The sequence below is a fragment of the Rhinolophus ferrumequinum genome, chromosome X (assembly GCF_004115265.2).
Source record: "Rhinolophus ferrumequinum isolate MPI-CBG mRhiFer1 chromosome X, mRhiFer1_v1.p, whole genome shotgun sequence".
Taxonomy (NCBI): Eukaryota; Metazoa; Chordata; class Mammalia; order Chiroptera; family Rhinolophidae; genus Rhinolophus; species Rhinolophus ferrumequinum.
The window spans coordinates 25,228,844-25,254,710 of record NC_046284.1 but is presented as its reverse complement, the minus strand read 5'-3'; the positions used below and the strand labels follow the sequence as shown (position 1 = coordinate 25,254,710).

General features: G+C 38.5%; 2 protein-coding genes across 14 annotated transcripts in view; both read right to left on the bottom strand.

Annotated features, from left to right (window-relative positions):
- ENOX2 (ecto-NOX disulfide-thiol exchanger 2) overlaps positions 1-25,867 on the bottom strand; it is a 454,293-nt gene that overhangs the window by 246,080 nt on the left and 182,346 nt on the right. The window lies entirely within an intron of this gene.
- LOC117029200 (serine/arginine-rich splicing factor 10-like) lies at positions 24,295-25,045 on the bottom strand. Its single transcript, XM_033118297.1, has one exon. It carries the CDS (start codon positions 25,025-25,027, stop codon positions 24,476-24,478), a length of 552 nt encoding a protein of 183 aa, XP_032974188.1. The 5' UTR covers positions 25,028-25,045; the 3' UTR covers positions 24,295-24,475.

Sequence of the window (25,867 nt, the reverse complement as noted above, 5' to 3'; positions counted from 1 at the left end):
CCAATTGAAAAATGGGCAGAGGACCTGAAGAGACATTTCTCCAAAGAGGACATACAAATGGCAAGTAGACATATGAAAAAATGCTCAACATCACTAATCATCAGAGAAATGCAAATAAAAACCACAATGAGATATCACCTCACCCCAGTCAGAATGGCTATCATCAACAAGACAAATAGTAACAAGTGTTGGAGAGGCTGTGGGGAAAAGGGAACCCTCATACACTGTTGGTGGGAATGCAGACTGGTGCAGCCATTATGGAAGGCAGTGTGGAGGTTCCTCAAAAAATTACGAATAGAATTACCATATGACCCAGCAATCCCTCTCCTGGGTATCTACCCAAAAAATCTGAAAACATCTACACCTAAAGACACGTGTGCTCCAATGTTCATTGCAGCTTTGTTTACGGTGGCCAAGAGGTGGAAACAACCATAATGCCCTTCGATAGATGAATGGACAAAGAAGTTGTGGTATATATACACAATGGAATATTATTTGGCGGTAATAAAAGATGATATAGGAACATTTGTGACAACATGGATGGATCTTGAGAGTATAATGCTAAGCGAAACAAGTCATACAGAAAAAGTAGAGAACCATATGATTTCACTGATATGTGATATATAAACCAAAAACAACAAAAGAACAGGACAAACAAATGAGAAACAAGAATTCATAGACACAGACAATAGTTTAGTGGTTACCAGAGGGTAAGGGGTGTTGGGGGTGGGAGATGAGGGTAAAGGGGATCAAATATATGGTGATGGAAGGAGAACTGACTCTGGGTGGTGAACAGACAACGGGATTTATAGATGATGTAATACAGAATTGTACACCTGAAATCTATGTAATTTTACTAACAATTGTCACCCCAATAAATTAAAAAAAAAAAGTTCTCTGTGTATATGAGTTGGTTTCTGTTTTGTTTGTTTATTTTGTTCTTTAGATTTCATTTATAAGTGAAATCATGTAACATTCATCTTTTACTGTCTGAATATTACACTTATGACAGTATTCTCTAGGTCCATCCATGTTGTTGCAGATGGCAATAGCCCCTGCCTTTTTTACGGCTGTGTAATATTCCATGGTATATATGTACCACATCTTCCTTATCCATTCAGGGAAATGAAGGTAGCCTTCATATCTTGGCTTAAGTAAATAATGCTGCAATGAATATATGAATGAGCACATCCCTTTGAAGTAGCATTTTGGGTTTGTTCAGATAAATTCCCAGAAGTGTGATTACTGGATCCTTCTTTGTCTCATTATAGTCTCGGTTTTAAAGTCTATTTTGTCAGGTATAAGTATTGCTCCCCCAGATTTTTGTTTCTTTGTTTCCATTTTCATGAAATATCTTTTTCCATCCCTTTACTTTCAGTCTGTTTGTGTCTTTCAATCTGAAGTGAGTCTCATGTAGGCATCATATGTAAGGGTATTGTTTTCTTATCCATTCAGCGCCACCTACATTTTGATTGGAGCATTTAATCCATTTACACTGAAAGTAATCATTGATAGGTATGTAGTTATTGTGATTTTTTATTCATATTTTATTTTTTTTAATCTTAAAGAAGTCCTTCTAATTCCTTGCAATATTGATTTGGTGGTGATGAACTTCTTTTGCTTTTTCTTTTCTGGGAAAATCTTTATCTGTCCTTCAATCCTAAATGACAGACTTGCTGGGTAGAGTAATCTTTGTTGTAGGTCCTTGCTTTTCATCACTTTGAATATTTCCTGCTAATCCTTCTGGCCTGCAAAGTTTCTGTTGAGAAATCATCTGATAGCCTTATGGGAGCTTCCTTGTAGGAAACTACTTGATTTTCTCTTGCTGCTTTTAAGATTCTCTCTATGTTTAACCTTTGGCATTTTAATTATGATGTGTCTTGGTGTGGGCCTCCTGGGGTTCATCTTGTTTGGGACTCCTTGTGTTCCCTGGGCTTTTATATCTATTTCCTTCACCAAGTTAGGGAAGTTTTCCATCATTATTTCTTCAAGTAGGTTTTCAATTCCTTGCTCTCTTCTCCATCTGGTACCCCTATAATGGGAATGTTGGAATGCTTGATGTTGTCCCAAAAGTCCCTTAAACTCTCCTCAATTTTGTGGATTCTTTTTTCTTTTTGCTGTTCTGGTTGGGTGTTTTCAGCTACCTTATCTTTTAAATTGCTGATTCGATCCTCTGCTTTATCTAATCTACTGTTGATTTCCTGTAATGTATTCTTCATTTCCGTTAATGTAGTCTTTTTTTGTGACTGATTCTTTTTCATGTTTTCTATCTCCATTTTTATGTTTCCTGTCTATGTTGAAGTTCTCCCTGAGATCATTGAGCATCCTTATAACCAGTGTTTGGAACTCTGCATTTGGTAGATTGCTTGTCTCCATTTTGTTTAGTTCTTTTTCTGGAGCTTTGTTCTGCTCTTTAATTTGGGACATATTTATTTGTCTGTCCGTTTCGGCTGCCTCCCTGTGTTTGTTTCTATGTATTAGGTAGGGCTGCTATGTCTTCTGGTCTTAGTAGAGTGGCCTTATGTAGTAGGTGTGCTGTGGGGCTCTAGTGGCACAGTCTTCTTGAGCCATGTATTCCAGGTGTCTTTCCTGTGTGTGTTGTGTGCCCTTCTCTTGTTGTTGAGCCTTGGTTGCTCTTTGCACAATGGAAGGGATTGACATACAGGCTCATTGGTTGTGAGGACTGGCCATGGTTAGAGCGGAGGAGTTGTGGTGCACAGACTGACCATACAGAGCAAGATCTGCCTCAACAGGGCTCTGGTGCTTGCCCAATCTGCCCCTTGTTTGTGTCATTCTTGGAGGCGGCTGGGTGATGCTCCAGCTCATTTTGAAGCTGGCTCCTGGGAGCGTCAGCCCCAGGACCACCTTGGAAGTTATCGGCTGCAGGTCAAGTTCAGCCATAGCCCTTGCCCAACCCGAACCACCCAGCAGGAGCCACAAAAAAATCTGCAGATGGCCACTGCCTGTGCTGGGCTTGGAAGTGCCTCAAGAGGCCAAGCTGCAAACCATGGCCGACTGCTGCTAGTGCCTGGCTTAGGGCTGTTCAGCCAGAGGTATAGGACATTTTCAAGTCAGATGTTGCTTGTCTGGTTTCCATGAACTTTTCAGATACCCTAGGAAAGTCTGCACCATGCATGAGGCAGGCAGTTTGTACAAAAAAGCCACTGGAAGTGGCTTGGGTGTGCCCAAAAGTGGGGTGGGGGCGGGGCCTCAAATCACCTGGGCATGATGAACAAACAGCATTATACAGTTTAATAGAGTCTCAGGTATGGTGGCAGCCTGCATATGCACGCTGGGAGGAGGGAGGGCTCAACAAAGTAACAATGGCCCCTGCTTGTTCCTCTGTTCAGGAGACAGCTACTCCTTCTTCCCCCGTCCCAAGCCAGACAACTCAGTTCCCCAACATATGTCCCTGTCACCTTTTGCAGCTGCTGCCCCAGCGCTGGAGCTCAGAGCCAGTGATTCTGTCAATGGGTAAGACCACATGTGGTCCCTTTAAGAGGAGCGCCTGGGGCTCCAGCGGCCCTCCATCTCACTCAGTCAACAATATCAGCTGTTTTTCACAAACCAGAAATTATGGAGACTTCTCTCCCTGGCATTGGAATCCTGGGTTGGGGCTGGGCTGGGACCTTTCATTCCTCTGAGGGGAGAGACCTCCACTGCTTAGTTATCCCTCCCAATTTTTAATGGTCACATGCAGGTGTGGAACCAGCCCGTTCTGTGTTTCTGCCCCTCCTATCAGTCTCGAGATGGCTTCTTCTGCATATCCTTAGTTGTAGGGCTTCGGTTCAGCAAGATTCTAGGTGATTCTCAACGATGGTTGTTTTGTAGTGTAGTTATAATTTTGATTGTGGCCATGAGAGAAAGTAAGCACAGCATTTACCTACTATGCCATCTTGACTGGAGCTCTCTAGTTTTCAGAAGTTTAATTATGATGTTTCTTGTTGTGGATTTGTTTGAGTTTATCATGTGGAGAGTTTGCTCACCTTTTTGAAGTTATAAATTTCTATCTCTTGCTTAATTTGGCAAGTTTTCAGACATTATTTCTGTGGGTACTTTTCAGCCTCACCCTCTCTTCTCTCTTTCCTAAACTCTGATGAAATAAATGTTACATATTTCAGTATAGTACCACAGCTCCCTGAGGCTCTGTTCATTATATTTTAGTCTATTTTCTCTCTCAATTGTTCAGCTTGAGTAATTTCCATTGTTGTATCTTCTACTTCACTAATTCTTTCCTCTGTCCTCCCCAGTCTATTGTTAATATCATCCACAGAGTTTTTTATTTTGGTTATTGCTGTAATTTTTTATGTTAAATTTTCTATTTGGTTCTTCTATATAACTTCTATATCTTTGCTGAGGCTTTTAATTTGTTTCATTTGTTTCAAGCATGTTCACACTTGCTAATTAAAAGATTTTTTTTTAAATTAAAGTTTATTGGGGTGACAATTGTTAATAAAGTTACATAGATTTCATTAAAATATTTTTATCAAGTTTTCTTTGAAATCTTTACCAGATAATTCTAACATTTCTGTCACCTTAGTGTTTGCATCTGTTAATAGTTATTTTTCATTCAGTTAGAAATTTTCCTATTTCTTGGTATGATGAGTGATTTTAAATTGAAACCTGTACATTTTTGTATACTGCGTTATGAGATTCTGAGTCTTACATAAACCTCTGTTTTTGTTGGCATAGTTTAACATCATTCTAGCAGAGGGGAGTTGCCCCACTACTGCCAGGCGGAGGCATAAGTCCAGGTTTCCCACTTAGCCTTCACTGACATCTAAAGGAGGTGGTGTCCTCATTACTGATGGGCAACAGTGTTGAGTTCCAGCTTCCCTTGTAGTCTCCACTGACACCTGGTGGGGGTGGCCTTGTTACTGCTGAGTGATGACAGTCATGAATCTCTACTACCTCCTCTGATACCACAACAGTGAGGAGGGTCAGCTTTATAACTTTCAATTGTCAGAGAGGAGTAGAAGTCCAGGCTCCCCAGATTGTCTCCTTCAATGCAGTGGGAGATAAAAGTTCCAGCTAGGTACATGGTCTTTTCTGACACTACCGTGACAGGGGTCCCTAGCACAGGTGTTGGAGTGCCACATTGCAGTCTTGTGGAAGATGAAAATCTAGGTTGCCCGCTTGGCCAGGAGTGGGTGGGAACAGGACTACAGTTTTTCTGTTGTTGTTGTTGATTTTTTTTTTTCCTGTGAAGTTTGACTAGAGTAGAGCACTTAGCCATTTTCTACAAGTTTTCCATCTTAGTAGGCTGCTCATTCCTGGTCCTTTGGCTAGAGAGCAGGCTTTTGTTGGGGCTTTTCTTGGTCTGTACCCATTAGCATTTCTTGGTTCCAAGTTTCTTCACCTCCAAGTGTGAGACATATGAGGCAAAAGGAAACCCAGAGAATTCACCACCATGTTATTGCTCAAGTTCGAAAATCCCTAGACAGTCTGCCTTTTTCTGTGCACCTTTAAGTCCTCTTATGACTTTTTAATATATAATATCCAGAGCATTTCATTGTAATTAGTGGGAGGAGCAAGGAAAAATATGTCTACTTCATTTTCTTGGAAAAAGAAGTCTCCCTATTTGTCATAAATTTTAAGATGCTCATGCTTGAAGAGATATATATAGTCTAATCTCCTCACATTATCCCAGAGAGACTTGGAGAAAGTAGGTAACTTGCCTATGGTTAAATAATAACATGAAGGCAGAGCTTAGACTAAACTCCATGTCCTCTGGCTCCTCATTACTATACTTTTTCCCCTATACTACCCTGTCTTTCTCGCCCTGTTTTCTTTCATACAATTTCATCTTCTGCTAGTCCTTCAGTTTTCTTTTTCATGTTATGCACTAAACTCTCCACCACAAAAATACACTGAAACCAGACAACCATCTCGAAGTCATTTTTTGCCCCCATTGTGACATTAAAAACTTGTTCTTCTAAGAAGTTATACTTCAGATCATTTGATAGTGCTAATAAAGGAATGTTAGTGACAGAGAATGAAGAAGAGATACTATATGAGGTCAAATAAATAAATAATCATAGCTAAAAGACTTACAGACCATGGCTAAGAGCACAGTTTTTTTTCCCTCTAACTACTCATTCATCACATATCATAACTTTCTAGCAGAGTGCTCTAATTCAGTACCATCTGCCACTATTAGATAAAATTACTATCATGATTTTGAGTCATAATATGCCGAAGTTAAAGCTTTCTTGGTGTTGGTAACATCCTAAAAGTATATGTGCAGAGTACTTTTGAAAATTTATTTTTTACCATAGTTTTTATTAGTTTCAGGTGTACAAAGCAATGTAATAGTTGACATGCTACCTCTGTTATATATCAGAGCTCCATGTGTAGGTCTATTTCTGGGCTCTCTACTACAACTAAAAAAAATTAAATTCACTATTTCATGCAGCCTCCACAATAAATAATTTAATATCAATTATTTCATGTAATCCACAAAATTACCCTATGACGTAGGTGCTATTTCCTCCATTTTTCAGATTTAGGACACTATGGCTTAGAGAGGTTAATTACTTATTCAAGATCACAGACTAGTTTCTGGCAGCTTCAAGCCCAAGATTCCAGAGGCCATGGTTTTAAGCAGTAATCAATACTAGCTCTTACCTACTACCACATAAGGATGTTAAAGTCAGTAATTATCACAGGCAGCAAACTATATATTTAGCTCTGTACTAGCTACTCAGTGGTTTGAGATAGGGTTGGGGATAGTGTTGTAAAGAAAAGACTAGATCTCATCTATTCAGTTTTTTCCTGACCACCGTATCTAAATTACAGCCCTTGTTCATTCTGTGTACTCTTACCCTGCTTTATTATATTTTTTAGATAACTGAGTACCTGAACTTATATATCTGTTTATTTGTTATCTGTATTGCCCATTAGAGTGTATGTTCCATGATAGCAGGGACAGACATTGTTTTATTACTTCTATATGTCTACTACCTAAAATAGTGCCTGGCACATACCAGCTATGTAATAAGTATTTATAAAATGAATGAATGAATAAACAATATAAGGCTTCTATTACCGAAGAATTGATAATCTAGCAGGGAATATACTGAGTTCAAGAAAATAACTCCTATTAAATAAGAAAACAAATCCCTCATTCATTTAGTATACAGGGATTGTCAATTAAGTTTGCGAACATGCCACTGTGTGCTTACATTGGCAGCACTGTATGAACAGCTTAATCAAGTTTCATAACCTTGGTATATCAGTGTCTCACAGCTGAGTTCGTGTCAACATGTTGTGGTGTCTTGCTGAGTGCCGTTCATTATTGTTATTGAGTGTTTTTGTGTGTCGTCGTGAAAATGTCTGAGCTTGAATTAGAGCAATGAACAAACATTAAATTTCTTGTTAAACTTGGCAAGAACGGAAGTGAAATCAGGGACATGTTAGTCCAAGTTTATGGAGATAATGCCAGGAAGAAAACAGCAGTGTACAAATGGATTAAACTTTTTTCTGAGGGGAGAGAATGCGTCACTGATGAAGAGAGGTCAGGGAGACCAGTAACGAGCAGAACTGAGGAAAATGTTGCAAAAATTCATCGAATTGTGTGTCAAAATTGTTGGCTGACTGTGAGAAGCACAGCAGACAAAGTAAATACCAAAAGAGAAACAGGAGATGACGTCATAGGAATGGCGGCAGCGGGGCGCACTTTCTGAGTTCTCCTCCAGATCTTATTACAAACGGGACTTATAACCCATCAAAGAACTCTTTGCACATCACACAGAACAGCTAAGAGACTCGTGGAAGGATTACTTGAAGGTGCGCTACTTGGGTGAGCAGGGGAAAGAAGGAAGGGAGCGGAGTGAAAACGCGCGGGCCCGCAGCGGGGTCTCGGCTGGCGGCGGCGGCGGCGAAAACCACGGTGGCACCCGCAGTTCTGGGCACGCACGGGATCCCAGGGCGGAACGGAGAGCACAGAGACCAGGAGGTGGGCTCTTTCCCTGCATCCCACGGCTCATTTCTCCCGCTGGGAGGGCGGCTAGTGGGCCCTAGGGCGGACAAAGAACACAGACTCCATACCTGGGCCCCTCCCCGCTGCTCTTCCAATCCTATCCCTGCCCTTCCAAAGACTTAAACTGGCCCCTGAACTGAGAAGTAGTGTCAGATTACAGAGGAGCCGCAGTAGTGCTCAGGCTCTGGGAAGACTGACAGGCAGTCCTGACCCAGGGAAGAGGCTGGGAAGAGTGTGATTTTGGCTGGGCTAGGAGAGAAGAGACTCTTCCACCCCTAGCCACCACCTTTTCTGGCCTGCGGGAAGAGGGTGACGCGCGGCTGGGCAGGGAGAGAGAAGACCCCTCCATCCCCAGCCCCCACCCTTTCTGGGTTGCCTAGGGCGGGGCAAGTGCTACTGCCGAGACACTCCCAGGGATCAGCAACAAGCAGCAGACGCAGCTCTGGGCTTTCAGCAGCTCAGAAATCTCCCGCCCGCACCCCCCCCATACACACACACACTGAAGAAGTGCCCTAAGACACAGGAGTACTGGACACAGTGCTGGTGGTGCTACCCTCAGTTTGCATATGTGCAGGCAAGGGCAGAAACTGCACTGACTTTGTAAAAACTATCATCCAGACCCCTCAGGCCCACGCATTTAAATCTACAGTCCCAAAGTCACTCTGGGCACCAGGTGAACGGCTCTGCCTGCACAATAAGCAGGGGGCTCTTTGGTACAGCAGAGGACAACCTGGACATTACTTGGTGGGCTTAAGTCAAGACTGGCGCTGCTTTTTGTTTTGCTTTGTTTTGTTTTGTTTTATCTTTATATCTTTGATATCTTTTCCTGTGTTGAGTGGGGGTTATCGGGTGTTTTTACATATAAATGTATTTGAATTTTTTCTTTGTTGTTGTTGTTGTTGTTGTGCTTGGTGATTTGCTTTGTTCTGAAACTGCCCTACCAGGGCCCAGCTTAAGAGGCACAAGATTCAACATATCCAGAGGCCAACACCAGACCAAACCAGAGTACTACTGGGTTTGACCTACAAGTCACACACCCAGAGGGAATTCTCGGCAGGCACTAGAGCCCATAGAGGCCAAACCACATTTAAGTGGTCAACCCTCACGCAGCAGAACGCCCTGCAGTGGGAAGAGCCAAGTCTCACAACGAGACAGCCTAGGAGTTAACCCCACCTACTCACAAGCAAAAAGCAATTAAAGATCTTCTTGAACAGGACAATATACACAACACAACAGTCACCTTTGGAGCACACGCAGAGGAGAAGAATGAAGTAGTGCAAGTCAAATATAAAGGACACATACTACATAAGATGACCTAGCAAGAACTAAGAACTCTAGGGGATCTACCTAATACATCAGAGCAAACACAGAGAGTCAGCCAGAATGGGGAAACAAAGATACACGTCCCAAATAGAAGAACAGAAGAAACCTCCACAACTGGAACCAAATGAAGCAGAGGTAACCAACCTTTCAGAGACAGAGTTCAGAACACTGGTGATAAGAATGTTTAAGGAGCTTAGAGAAGACATAAAGAAGGATGTAGAAATCATAACGAACAACCAGTTAGAACTAAAGAACACAATTACGGAAATTAAGAACTCACATGAAGGAATTACCAGCAGGTTAGATGAAGCAGAGGATCGAATCAGCAACTTAGAAGACAAGGTAGCAGAGATCACCCAAACGGAACAACAGAAAGAAAAAAGAATAAAAAACAATGAGGGTGGCTTAAGAGACCTCTGGGATAACATCAAGCGCAACAACATGCGCATCATAGGAATACCAGAAGGTGAAGAGAGGAAGCAAGGGATTGAGAACATATTTCAAGTAATAATGTCTGAAAACTTCCTCAACCTGATGAAGGAAACCAACATACAAGCCCAGGAAGTGCAGAGAGTTCCAACCAGGATAAACCCAAACAGGTCCACACCAAGGCACATTATAGTTAAAATGGCAGAGCTTAAAGACAAAGAGAGAATCCTAAAAGCAGAAAGAGAAATACAGAGGGTTACATACAAGGGAACTTCCATAAGACTATCAAATGACTTTTCTACAGAAACATTGAAGGCCAGGAGGGAGTGGCAGGAGATACTCAAAGTGATGGAAAACAAAGGCCTACAACCTAGATTGCTTTATCCAGCAAAGCTATCATTTAAAGTTGATGGAAAGATAAAGAGCTTCCCAGAAAAAAATAAGCTAAAGGAATTTATTACCACCAAGCCAGCATTGCAAGAAATACTAAAAGGACTTCTGTAAATAGAAGAAAGATCAAAACAACCTAACTACAAATTTAAAAATGGAAATAACTATGTACCTATCAATCATCACTTTAAATGTAAACGGATTAAATGCTCCAATCAAGAGACATAGGGTGGCTGACTGGATAAGAAAGCAAGACCCTTGTATGTGCTGTATACAAGAGACTCACCTCAGAACAAAAGACACACACGCTGAAAGTGAAGGGTTGGAGTAAGATATTTCATGCAAATGGAAATGAGAAAAAAGCTGGAGTTGCAATACTTATATCTGACAAAATAGATTTTAAAATGAAGAACATATTAAAAGATAAAGATGGGCACTATATGATAATAAAGGGATCAATCCGACAAGACGACATAACCCTAGTAAACATCTATGCACCCAACATAGGAGCACCTAAATATATAAAACAGATACTGACTGACATAAAGACAGAGATCAACAGTAAAACTATCATAGTAGGGGACTTCAACACACCTCTGACAACAAAGGACAGGTCTTCCAGACAGAAAATCAATATGGAAACAACAGCCTTAAATGATACAGTGGACCACTTGGATTTAATCGATATTTTCAGAGCATTTCACCCCAATGCTGCAAAACACACGTTTTTCTCAAGCGCACATGGAACATTTTCCAAGATAGACCATATGTTAGGCCACAAAACAAGTCTTGATAAATTTAAGAAAATTGAAATCATACCGATTGTCTTCTCTGATCACAATGCTATGAAATTAGAAATGAACTACAGGAAAAAAACTGGAAGACACACCAATTCATGGAGGCTGAATAACTTATTACTAAATAATGAATGGGTCAAGCAGGAGATCAAGGAGGAAATCAAAAGATATCTCGAGATAAACGAAAATGAAAACACGACGACCCAAAATCTATGGGATGCCGCGAAAGCAGTCCTAAAAGGGAAATTCATAGCTTTGCAGGCCTACCTAAAGAAACAAGAAACATCACTAATCAACAGTTTATCTTCATATTTAAGGGATTTGGAAAAAGAACAGCAAAATAAGCCCAAAGGGAGCACAAGGAAGGAGGTAATAAAGATCTGAGCAGAAATAAATGAAATAGAAACCAGAAAAACAATACAAAAGATCAATGAATCCAAGAGTTGGTTCTTAGAGAAGATAAACAAAATTGATAAACCTTTAGCCAGACTCATTAAAAAAGAGAGAGAGAGGACCCAAATTAATAAAATCAGAAATGAAAGAGGAGAAGTGACAACGGACACTGCAGAAATACAAAAAGTTTTAAGAAGTTACTATGAGCAACCATATGCCAATAAATTTGACAATTTGGAAGAAATGGACAATTTTCTAGAGGCGTACAACCTTCCAAGGCTAACTCAAGAAGAAACAGAAAACCTGAATAGACTGATTACCACCACGGAAATTCAATCAGTAATCAACAGTCTCCCAACAAACAAAAGCCCTGGACCAGATGGCTTTACAGGTGAATTTTACAAAACGTTCAAAAAAGAATTATCACCTATTCTCCTCAAGCTCTTCCAAAAAATCCAGAAGGAAGGAAGACTCCCAAACACTTTTTACGAAGCCACTATCACCCTGATCCCAAAATCAGACAAAGACACCACAAAAAAAGAAAACTATAGGCCGATATCTCTAATGAACATAGATGCAAAAATCCTCAACAAAATATTAGCGAACAGAATTCAGCAATACATTAAAAAGATCATTCACCATGATCAAGTGGGATTCATCCCTGGTATGCAAGGGTGGTTCAACATCCGCAAATCAATTAATGTGATACACCACATTAAGAAAATGAAAAATAAAAATCACATGATCATATCAATAGACGCAGAAAAAGCATTTGATAAAATCCAACAGCCATTTATGATAAAAACCCTTAAGAAAGTGGGAATAGTGGGATCATATCTCAACATAATAAAGGCCATATATGACAAACCCACAGCTAACATCATACTCAATGGATAAAAGCTAAAACCATTCCCCCTAAGATCAGGAACAAGGCAAGGTTGCCCACTATCTCCGCTTCTATTCAATATAGTGCTGGAAGTTCTAGCCACAGCAATCAGACAAGAAAAAGAAATAAAAGGCATCCAAATTGGTAAGGAGGAAGTAAAGTTATCATTGTATGCAGATGATATGATACTATATATAGAGAACCCTAAAGACTCCACCAAGAAGCTATTAGAGCTGATAGATGAATTTAGTAAAGTAGCAGGATACAAAACTAATATTCAGAAATCAGTTGCATTTGTATATACCAACAATAAAACATCAGAAGTAGAAATTAAAAAAACAATCCCATTTACAATTGCTCCAGAGACTATAAAATACCTGGGAATAAATTTAGCCAAAGAAGTAAAAGATCTGTACTCAGAAAATTATAAGATACTGAAGAAAGGAATGAAAGAAGATATAAGTAGATGGAAACACATATCATGTTCATGGATAGGAAGAATTAATATAGTGAAAATGTCCATACTGCCTAAGGCAATATACATATTCAACGCAATTCCTATCAAACTACCAACGACGTTTTTCACAGAAATAGAACATATAATCCTAAAATTTATATGGGACCATAAAAGACCCCAAATAGCCTCAGCAATCTTGAGGAATAAGAACAAAGTGGGAGGTATAACAATACCTGACATCAAATTATATTACAAGGCTGCAGTAATAAAAACAGCATGATACTGGCATAAAAACAGACACATAGATCAATGGAACAGAATGGAGAGTCCAGAAATAAATCCATGCCTATATGGCCATTTAATCTATGACAATGGAAGCAAGAATGTACGATGGGGTAAAGACAGTCTATTCAATAAATGGTGCTGGGAAACCTGGACGGACACATGCAAAAAAATGAAGCTGGACCACCTCCTTACACCATATACAAAAATAAATTCAAAATGGATTAAAAACTTAAATGTAAGATCTGAAACCATAAAATACAGAGAAGAAAATATAGGAAAAAACTTCACAGACATTACCCGGAGTAAGATTTTTACTGATATATCCCCTCGCGTGAGGGAAGTAAGAGAAAAAATAAACATGTGGGATTATATCAAACTAAAAAGTTTTTTCACAGCAAAGGAAATCATCAATAAAACAAAAAGGGATTCTACTGAATGGGAAAAGATATTTGCCAATGATATATCTGATAAGGGATTAATATCACAAATCTATAAAAAACTCACTCAACTCAACTCCAAAAAAAGAAACGACCCAATTAAAAAATGGGCAGAAGACTTGAAGAGACATTTTTCTAAAAAGGACATACAGATGGCAAACAGACATATGAAGAAATGCTCAACCTCACTAACCATCAGAGAAATGCAAATAAAAACCACAATGAGATACCACCTCACCCCAGTCAAAATGGCTATCATCAATAAATCAACAAACAACAAGTGCTGGTGCGGATGTGGAGAAAAGGGAATGCTTGTGTACTGTTGGTGGGATTGCAGATTGGTGCAGCCACTATGGAAAACAGTATGGAGGTATCTCAAAAATCTGAAAATGGAACTACCCTATGATCCAGTAATTCCACTCCTAGGTATCTATCCGGAGAAATCCAAAACTCCAATTCAAAAATCTTTATGTACTCCTATGTTTATTGCAGCACTATACACAATAGCTAAGACATGGAAACAACCGAAATGCCCATCAGTAGATGACTGGATTAAGAAACTGTGGTACATTTATACAATGGAGTATTACACAGCCATAAAGAAGAAAGAAATCTTACCATTTGCAACAACATGGATGGACCTAGAGAACATTATGTTAAGTGAAATAAGTCAGACAGAGATTATAAAACAATCAGTAACTACAAGATGGCCATGGGGTTTTGAAAATTAATCTGGGGAACATAATTTAGTAGTTACCAGAGGGTAAGGGGGTTGGGGGGTGGGAGATGAGGGTAAGGGGGATCAAATATATAGTGATGGAAGGAGAACTGACTCTGGGTGGTGAACACACAATGTAATTTATAGATGATGTGATACAGAATTGTACACCTGAAATCTATGTAATTTTACTAACAATTATCACCCCAATAAATTAAAAAAAAAAGAAAGTAAAAAAAAACAAAACAAACAAAGAAAAACCAAAGAGAAACAGGAAAACCTTAACTGAAAATCTTGGCATGGGAAAGGTATATACAAAAATGGTCCCGAAGGAGCTCTTGTATCACAACAATGCACCAGCTCACACAGCACTGTCTGTGAGGGAGTTTTTAGCCAGTTAACAAATAACTGTATTGGAACACTCTCCCTACTCACGTGATCTGGCTCCCAATGACTTCTTTCTTTACCCAAAGATAAAGGAAGTATTGAAAGGAAGACATTTTGATGATATTCAGGACATCAAGGTTAATATGACGGCAGCTCTGATGGCCATTCCAGAAAAAGAGTACCAAAATTGCTTTGAAGGGTGGGCTAGGTGCTGGTGTCAGTGCATAGCTTCCGAAGTATAGTACTTTGAAGGTGACTATAGTGATATTCATCAATGAAGTATCTAGCACGTTTTCTAGGATGAGTTTGCGAAATTAATTGTCAGACCTTTGTATTAACTAGGTACCTGCTACGTGTGCAGAACTGTAATGGGTACTGAGGGAAGAGATATAAGGCTGAATAAGACACACTACTTGCCTTCATGAACTTACAATCTAGTGGAATCTAGAGGTGTATATAAATTTCTAAAATACAGGACAAGAAATAAGTGCTACAAGATGAACAAAATGCTAATTTGAGCACTGGAGAAATAATTTAATTGAGACTGGGAGATCAGAGTAAACTTAATGGTACAGGTGGCCATGTTGGACCCGGGCTCTGACAATGTTTTCCTTCAAATAAAATGAAAATTGTGGAAATTTAGTTCATATTTATTTAGCCAAATGCTATTACTTGCAGATATGTTGGCATAAAGTACCCAGTGCTGTGATAAATAGTTTTCATTATGGGGAGCAAATTGGACTTTCCCTGACAAAGAGAAAGAGCATATCCTAGGTAGAGGTAATGGATTGAAAGCACAGGGCATGATCTGTCAAGAAGTCCAATGTTGACATATCAAAGCTCAGGAGAGGGTGGCTGGTAGGAGAGGAGGCTGGAAAGGTAGCCTGCTGGGATTCGAAATCAAGAGCCCAGGGTATTTGAAACTTTTTGGTGCTAAGTATAGTGGAGGCAGGCACACCATTACAGGCAGTTATTTTCTTTTCCCTCCTTTCTCACCTGCTGTCTCATTCTCTTCTTTTCCGTAGCAGAGAACAGTGAAAAAGAAGAGATGATAGTGAGTCCTGGGATCAAATCACAGCTGTCATTGAGCTGTTGCATGTTTGGAAACTCAGTTAAAGTTGAGGGAGAGGACAGTTTTTCAAAACTACACATATGCCCTTCACACGGAAGTTTTACTTAGAAGCCACTACAAGAGCAATACTTGCTTCCAGCCACCACCATACCCTCACAAGGATCACTGCTGTAGTGCCAAATAAATACAAATGCATCTGTAGGGAATATTAGTTGAGAACCACTGGACCAGATGAAAAAAGTGCCCCATCGTTCACATTACATTACCCCTTCTGCCCAATAAGCACTGCATGCTCTGATTCTATTCTTATTCCTAACTAATCTTCCAGTAAACAGTGGGCGCCCTTCTCCCATGGCAGTTGTTTGCCCCTTCTGAAGGTTCTCAGGCCTACAAATTCTTGTCTTGGAAAAAAAAAAAAAAGAAACTAGCCCAGAGTGGCCAAAGGAATCTGAAAGACTTGAATACCTACTCCACAGGGAAGGGGATAGAATTACTTGGCTGATGCTAACTTGCATAAATAACTCCGGAGATCTCTTGGAAGCACAGGCAAGCTGATCCTTTCAAAGAACAATTGTGAGAAATGGTATGAGTGTGTGTGTGTTGAGGGGAGGGCAGGATGCAGAGAGATGGAATTCTAAATTGCAGAGCTTTGCTGGAAGTTCTTATGCTTTAGAAATTCCCCACTGGGTCTAAGCCTCAAATAAAGCTTGGATGGCGGTGAGAGGATAGGGTAGAAAGGGTAAAAAGATGATCAGTCCAATATTCATAGTCATTTTTTTAAACTGACCTATTCTTAAGAAAGTTTTAAATTGCACACAAAAAAATGAAAACGTACACTAAGCATGAAGCTCTATGAGGTCTAATTATCGAGTAAATGTTTACTAAATTTATTTTAAAAATACAATACCAACACTGCCTATTTCATAATCTAGGGGAAGCATTTTCTTCTTAAACCATGTTCAGTGTACAACAGGAAGCCAATTATCACCCCAGAACATTTATCAGTGAAAAATGCATCATTCCTTACAACACTTAAACAGGTTTAAAGCCCCCATGTCACCATTTTCTCTTATTTCTACCATCTAAACAACCAACAATACAAACCAAGATCATTTTCACCATTTTGTATCCTTAAAGTGTCACTGACACTTGGACAAAGGAAATTTTGGCGAAGAACAAGGCAACTTTTTGCTTTCTTGAATGCTCATACAAGCTTTTTCTGAAAACAGAGTATAATAATGGGATCTTAAGAGAAAAATATAGGAAACAAACACTGGTACTAATTAAATAAGTTTGAATTTGGTTTTGTTGCTTTCAGGGAAACTCAGTAGTAATTCTAACTAAAAATCAACTAATATGGTCCCTTTAGAATTCCTAGGGATGTGTTTTTCATCAACAGAAGGGAATAATTTCCATTTATCAGATGTAAAGCACCTTACAGACAAGAGCAAGGTCTTATTCATTTCTCAATTTCTGTTAGAAATTAGCATGTTAATCTACCCTTTCTTTCTATATCACCTGACACAGAGTAGGCATCTAATACATTTTGCTGAATAAACATAGTAGCATATTATTTGTTTGCAACTGTCTACTGCTGAGAATGCTTTAAACTGGCTGCATAAACATGCTAAATACCAACCTGACAGTTTTAAAATTTTGATTAACAAACTTTTAAATTTGTTAGATACAACTAATTTTTACAGTCGTAAAGAATATGGATGGGAATTTAAGATATTTTGTCAGGTACCAAAAGAAGAAGTAACATTTCCCTTTATAGACATCAAGCAGAAATTTTCCAGACTGTGTAACCGAATACTTTCAAGTGACAACCAAAATTCCAAAATGCCTAAGCTGTCTGAGTGTCATAGCAGAAGACAGCTGGGGACACAATGTGGAGAATCACCAGTGCTTACACCATATCCACATTCCCTTTAGCACATACCAGATTCCACAGATAGAAGACAGGTGTGTCCTGCTACCCCATTTTCCTCTCAAAGAGCACCTGGATCCTGTCTAGAAAATAGATAAAGAACTGCACTGCCAATCACTATAGGTGGGATGATTAAAATTTCTAACTCTACAATTGGGAAAACATAATTTGACATATATATTTGTATTTTGGGAGACAACAGAAAAGAACATATAACACTGGGGCGGCACTGAAAAATCCAGAATACGTGGTTTTCTATACTTACAGGAATGAGAAGGGAATCTACAAAAGGGAAATAATAAATTGATGTGAAAGAACAGAACACAAACAATGTTTAAATGCATGAGAAAATATTCACACTACATTTAACAGAAAAAGGATTAATTGCTATGACATAAAAAAGAATAGTTACACGTTCAAATTTTAAAGACAACCATAGAAAAATGGGCAAAAGTTACCATAAATGATTTATAAAAGATACACAAAGGATTAGAAAACATTTGAAAAAGATGCTCCAGGAACCTCCACACTGCCTTCCATAGTGGCTGCACTAATCTGCATTCCCACCAACAGTGTATGAGGGTTCCTTTTTCTCCACAGCCACTCCAACACTTATTATTTGTCTTGTTGATGATAGCCATTCTAACTGATGTGAGGTGATATCTCATTGGGGTTTTTATTTGCATTTCTCTGATGATTAGTGATGTTGAGCATTTTATCATATGTCTATTGGCCAGTTGTATGTCCTCTTTGGAGAAATGTCTCTTCAGGTCCTCTGCCCATTTTTTAATCGGATTCTTTTTGTTGTTGTTGTTGCTGAGTTGTATGAGTTCCTTATATATTTTGGATTTAGCTCCTTATCACAGGCGTTGTTTATAAAATCTTCTCCCATTCAGTTAGTTCCCTCTTTATTTTGTCAATGGTTTCTTTTGCTGTGCAGAAGATTTTTAGTTTCACATAGTCCCATTCATTTATTTTAGCTTTTACTTCTCTTGCCTTTGAGGTCAAATTCATAAAATCCTCTTTGAACCCAAGATCCATAAATTTAGTACCTATGCTTTCTTCTATACAGTTTATTGTTTCAGGTCTTCTGTTTAGGTCTTTCATCCATTTTGAGTTAATTTTGGTACACGGTGATAGGTAACAGTCTAGTTTCATTCTTTGCACGTAACTTTCCAATTCTGCCAGCACCATTTATTGAAAAGGCTGTCTTTTCTCCATTGTATATTTTTGGCTCTTTTGTCTAAAATTATTTGTCCATATTTATGTGGTTTTATTTCTGGGTTCTCAATTCTATTCCATTGGTCTATGTGTCTGTTTTTCTGCCAATACCATGCTGTTTTGATTATTGTAGCCCTGTAGTACAAGCTGAAATCAGGGAGTGTGATACCTCCAGCATTGTTCTTTTCTTAGGTTTGTTTTGGTTATTTGGGACTTTTGTGGTTCCAAACAAATCTGATGATTTTTTGTTCTATTTCTTTAAAAAATGCCATTGGTATTTTGATGGGGATTGCATTAAATCTGTATTTTGCTTTGGGTAATATGGCCATTTTAACTATTTACCATATGACCCAGCAATCCCTCTCCTGGTTATCTACTCCAAAAATCTTAAAACATTTATCTGTAAAGATATATGTACCCCAATGGTCATTGCAGCATTGTTTGCTGTGGCCAAGACAGAAACAGCCAACATTTCCTTCGAAAAGTTGGATAAAGAAGATATGGTGTATATATACACAATGGAATACTATTCTGCCATAAGAAAAGATGAAATACTGCCATTTGCAACAACATGGATCAATCTTGAGATTATTATGCTAAGTGACATAAGTCAGACAGAAAAAGCCAAGAACGATATGATTTCACTGATATGTGGGATATAAAACTGAAAGCAACAAAGGAACAAGATAAAGAAACAAAAACTGATAGACATAGACAGTAGTTTAGTGGTTACCAGAGGGTAAGTGTGAAGGGGGTGGTAGAAGAGGGTAAGGGGGATCAAATATATGGTGATGGAAGGAGAACTGTCTCTGGGTGGTGAACACACAATGTGATATATAGTTGATGTATTACAGAATTGTACACTTGAACTCTATGTAACTTTACTAACCATTGTCATCCCAATAAACTTTAATTAAAACAAAAAAACAGAAAGATGCTCAAACTCATTCTCATTAGAGAAATGCAAATTAAAGCTATAAGGAGCTACAATTTCTCACTTATCTAATGGGCAAAAATTCATAGGATTGATGATTATTCAGGCTGGAAAGAAGATAGGGAATGGCCCTCTCAAAACTAAGGTTGGGAATGTAACTTTGTGAAGCCTTTGTAGAAGTCATGATGGTATTAGCCATCAAAATATACAAAACCCTCAACCTTTCAACTTTGCAAACCTATTTCTTGGATTCTCTTCTAGAGTAATACTTGCTCCCTTGTACAGAGGAGCATGTTCATCGATGTTCTTTGCAGCATTGTTTACAGCAGTCAAAAAACCAGAAATAATCTACAGGAAGATCCCAATAGTAAATTTCCCAATCTCTGACATGGACCCCCAGGCAGTTATTAAAAAGAGGAAGAAAATGTCAGGGCAGAAATGATCCTTCTTTGTGAAGTAAGTGACTGGAAAAGAGCACAAAGTTCTTCTGGGGTGCCAGAAATGTCTGTGCCGACACTTCTCCCAAGAAGAAATACAAACGGCCAACAGATATATGAAAAAGTGCTTAACTTCACTAGCTATTAGGGAAATGCAAATCAAAAACACAATGTGATATCACCTCACATCTGTTAGAATGGCTATCATCAACAAGACAAATAACAATTGTTGGAAAGGATGTGGAGAAAAAGGAACCCTCATACATTGTTGGTGGCAATGTAAATTGGTACAACCACTAAGGAAAACAGTAAGGAGGTTCCTCAAAAAATTAAGAATAGAATTACCATATGACCCACAATCCTTCTGGGTATCTACTCAAAAAATCTGAAAACATTTATCTGTAAAGATATATGTACCCTGATGGTTATTGCAGCATTATTCACTGTGGCAAAGGCATGGACACAGCCAACGTGTCCTTCAATAGATGATTGGAGAAAGAAGATGTGGTATATATACACAATGGAATACTATTCTGCCATAAGAAAGATGAAATACTGCCATTTGCAACAACATGGATCAATCTTGAGATTATTATGCTAAGTGAAATAAATCAGACACAAAAAGTCAAGAACCATATGATTTCATTCATATGTGAGATATAAAACTGAAAGCAACAAAGAAGAAGACAAACAAAGAAACAAAAACTCATACACACAGAGAAGAGTTTAGTGGTTACCAGAGGGTAAGGGGGGAGGAGGTGGTAGAAGAGGGAAAGGGGGAGCAAATATATGGTGATGGAAGGAGAACTGACTCTGGGTGGTGAACACAAAATGCAATATATAGATGATGTATTATAGAAATGTACACTGGAAACCTATATAACTTTACTAACCATTGTCACCCCAATAGATTTAATAAAAACAAAGAAATGGTCTGTGCTTTGTCTCGGGTGCTATTTGTGAAAGTTCATTGGTGTACATGTATGATATTGCACTTTTATGCACTTTAGTAAAATATTTTTAAAAAACAAAAATAAACCAAAAAGCAGATTTGGAAGATGCCATGGTTTAGAGGAAAGAGGACTGTACTGGGAAGAATGAGTTCTGAGTTCCAGCTCCTTTCTGCCCAAACTAGTCAGTGACCTTAGGCAAATAACTTGGGTTGAATTACAGTTGACTCACCTGTAAAAGTGGAGATAATTATATTGTGCTGAAAGATAGATAACTGGGCCTAATAATTTTCATCTCTAGGCTTTATGACTGTTTAAGAGATAACAGTTCAGGATGATTTACCTCCATTAAATTTCTTTTATCTATGACCTCTTTTCCATCCCTACTCCCATAATACAATTCAGGCCCATATTTCACTTCCCTGGGCTATTTCATAAGTCTTCAAGTTTGTCTCTCCAGCTCTACTTCTGCCCCTTTACAATTCATAATAAAAACATTGATTGAACTATCTCTTGAAAGTATAGCTCAGATTATATCATTGCCTTTTTCAGAAACCTTAGGAAGCAGTGGGGCATGGTACACAGAAGCCATCATTAAAAACCTAAGTTTGAGTAGTTTACTGCCTGCCTCATCTTGGGCAAGCCATTGACCCCCCTAAAATTCTATTACTTCATATATAAAATGAGAGTAATAATGAGATTTTTTTCACAGAGTTATATAGAACAGACTTTTAGTTACTGATGGCCTCAAGTCCCAAGTCATATTGAACTTCATCTGCTAGGGCCCAGAGTAAAAGCAGAAAACCAAGTTCCCTAACTACCTTTACTTGACTTACCCCAATCAAGACAGAGAACACTTCTGGGCAGCCTGAGCTTCAACAAAAAGCTCTTCAACTGACAGGAGGACAAAAAGTAAAAGGCATCTCCCTCTTTGATGGCTATACCACAGAGAAAGTGGCACCTCACAGCAAAGGAAAACAACCCCCCCCCCCCAATTACAGTTGGCATACAATATTATATTAGTTTCAGGTGTATATCATAGTGGTTAGACATTTATATAACCTATGAAGTGATCCCCCCCGATAAATCTAGTACCCATCTGACACCATACATAGTTATTATAATATTATTGATTATATTCCCTGTGCTGCAAAGGACAACAGTCTTAATTGACAGCAAACCCCAGCCTGGAATACCTGTCGTCCTCTGTGCACACACCTAATGTTGGTAAGAACTGTTTAACAGAGACCTGGCACAAAATCAAGAAAAGCTGAAATCTTGTGGTTATACTACTGAGATAATTTAGGATGCATTAATCAATGTTCCTCAGGCTGTCCCTCCTAGATCAGGGTTATTATGAAGAGGAATAAAAAAGGCCAGATAAGAAAATAGCTTGCCAGTAGAATCACTATATCTGTATGGGATGATATTTAAATCAGCATCTGAAAAGAGTATGCAGCATCTGAAAAGAGTAAAGAGTATGCAGGCTTGTTGCCTGCTTAGACTTTATGCCAGGTTCTGAAGCAAATTCAGCACTTAGCATTCGTCTCAGAGGGAAAGCCTAGTTCCTGTGGCTTCCCACTCAGCCTTTTAAAATTTCTATCTTGTCAAATACAAACGTCAGTCATCCTGGGGGTGTCCTTCACATTAAACAACTTGCATGATGCCCAGAAACTAATTTTGGGGGAAGAAGGCACTGAACTTGATCTCTCCTCTTCCAAGTGAACTCTACCAAGTATCTCCTGAAATTTTGTCTCCTCCCCCACAGAGCTTCCTTGATTGACCACAAGAACAATAATGGCTTCATTAACCTCACCATATTTTGAAGTAAAATTCCATAAAAATGCCTCCACTCTTCATCCAATTGTGCACTTGCACTCAAATTTCTACCTGGCATAGTGCCTAGCACATAATAGCCATTCAGTAAATATTTTCTCTTATTTACTGAGTATTCACTATAAGCAGTCACTCTTTTATAGCACTTGGCATAATTAGAAACAACTATGCAATTATTTGCTTAATGACTATCTTCCTCACTAGACTGTAATCATCAGAAAGCCAGGGTTTTATTCATAGCTGTACTTTTAATGCCTACCACAATGCCTCATATTTATAAAACTAAATAAATATTTATTGAACAAAAGTATACCAGGTACTAAACAATATTTATTCACTTTCTCACTTAATCCCCAAACAACCTGTACATATGGTATTTTTTTTTACTATAAAAGTTATTTATTCACTATACACAGAACATGTCTCCTATAAAATGCACATGTAAATCACTAAAAAGTATAACTTGGTGAACATTTTCTCAATTACAGAACATAATCAAATCAGTTGGGATAACAGCTCTGTTTGCCTCAAAATAATCTTAATATAGCACCCAGAGTCTCCTTTATGTCTAATGCAAAGTTAAATACTTTTGGGGGATTATTTCCTAATGTGTTTGAGGAGGCAGAATTAACAATTCACTATAATTCTAGTATATTACAGTCACTGCACAATAAATCAGTTTATTACAGATTAAAACATCATTTTTTCATTATTTGTATTAATGGGATGCAAACAAATACCGGATACTTTTAAATGGCAAATAACCACAAAATTACTTATCTTTGATAATATATTGGGTTTTATAATTACATTAGGATATGAATGGTGTAAAATAGTCACAAATAATACACCTCAAACAAAACAATGAGGCTGTGATATTATTCACTAGATTGTGCTCAGTAGATAATTAAGTGAATTTTATTTTTCTCCCCAATTACCCAGTGCAATTTTTGCCCACAGTAAGGGCTCAGTAAATGTTTGCTGAATATACTGACTCGAAAAGAGGTGCGAAAAGATGGAACCTCTTAGCTGTATATCAAGTATTGTCATTGGAATTTACCTGGGAACGATTATTTAAGGAAGATGTAAACCGCACATGGCATACAGGTAAATAAACTCGGATGCCAATAAAACAAACCATTAAGCAGAAAACACTGGCACTAGAATAAACAAAGGCAAGATTTACCAATAGCAAAAATGGAACTGACTTGAAGAGATAACCAAGGAAAAGTTTATATAAAACCATACCTTTTCTTACCCAATTCAGTTTGATACAGACCAAGAGAGGCACTGTAAGAGACTATGACCGTCTTGATATTCAGACATCCTAGTTTCCAGTAATTTATTATGGACCTGTTACCCATGAATTAACATAAACCTATTCAGATTTAGGGATTAGTTTCCACAAGTACAAAGTTGAGTTTCCTTGTATTTGTCCTAACATGCTTACTTTCAAACTTGAAGGGACTTCAATTATTCCATGTAGTTTCAATAACGTTCTTTTATCTTTTCGGACCAGAGTCAAAATACTCATACAGTATTCATACTGCAGCACTTTCCACCCACCCTTTGGTCGCTTGAACTGCCCTTCTTTGGTTCTTTTTCCGCTTTCTCAGATCTTTCTTGAAGTGTAGTAAGCAGAACTGTACTGGGTATTCCAGCTGCAGTTTGGTCTATCATTGTCGGAATGGCTTCTGCTACGCCGTGGTCTTCCAGTCGGTCTACTGTTTCTAGGACTATAAGATCTTCTATAGTTGTAATCAAAGGACCGACTTCTTGATCTCCTTCGTTCATAACTTCGGCTTCTAGAACGTCTATATCTGTCATAATCATTATAGCGTGAAGAACTGTACACATTCCTCCCTTCCTTGGCTTTCATCTGATTTGGAGTCTTCCGATCCCCCTGTGCAAACTGTATTTCAATTTGGCGACCACAAATCCATTTTCTGTCCAAGTTATGTAAAGCATCTTCAGCATCACGAACATCCTCAAATTGAACATAAGCAAATCCTCTTGGACGGCGAGTGTAGAAATCAAGTGGAACATACACATCAACTATAGGACCATAACGACCAAATTTGCGTCGTAAATCTTCAGACCTGGTATCGTCGGCCACGTTCCTTACGAACAGAGACGTGTTGGGGGGGCGCAGGTAGCGGGACATGACCGCGGAGTGAGTCACGGCAGGGGCACTAACAAACCGTCCTCGGCTGGGGCGGCGGATCTCACATATGGTATTATTATCCCTATTTCACAGGTGAGAAAACTGAGGCTCAAAGAGCTGCAATAACTTGCCTAAGATCACAGCCATGATTCTTAGCACGTGGTATTAACAACTATGTTATCCTGCCTCCCTCTTTTTAAGTCCTATTCTACTACTTACTAGCTGTAGCCTGGCAAAGTTTATAAAGTTTCCAAGCCTCAGTTTTCTTATCTATAAACAAAGGAGAAAATGGTATCTATTTTATTGATTAGTTGTGAAGTCTGCTTGAGTTTATATATGTAAAGGACTTGGTTATAGTAGCTGGTATACAATCAATATTTAATAAAAGCTGCTACTCTTGTATTGTTATTGAATCAAATATGCAGAAGAAAGTGACTGTATCTTAGGAATGCCACCTGCTGAAAGTTCTCCCCACCCCCAAGATAGTACATTCCATTTCAGCAATTGGATACATCTCTCATGACTTTCGGTGCCACTTTCATCAACACTCACTCAGCACATTCCAAATAAAACAGTTTGTACATGAAAGTTGCTTTTGCTTAAAATTCAAATGTAGAATAAGCAAAGTACTTTAAAATTAATTATGTTTCACAAGCAATTGGATGAATTTGAAATACTACAACCTGCATGGCTTAAATTGAATAGCTCATGTTATCAAGGGAATTAAAAATTGAGGAAAAAAATCAAGACTGTCTCCTAGCCCATTACAAGAAGGAATTTAATCATCATGGAGTTTTATTTCAATAGATAATAAACAGATATCAGGAAATAGAATAGAGA

Bases quoted from the DNA above. Each gene is read 5' to 3' on its own strand.
- LOC117029200 (XM_033118297.1), bottom strand. From the start codon at position 25,027: ATGTCCCGCTACCTGCGCCCCCCCAACACGTCTCTGTTCGTAAGGAAC.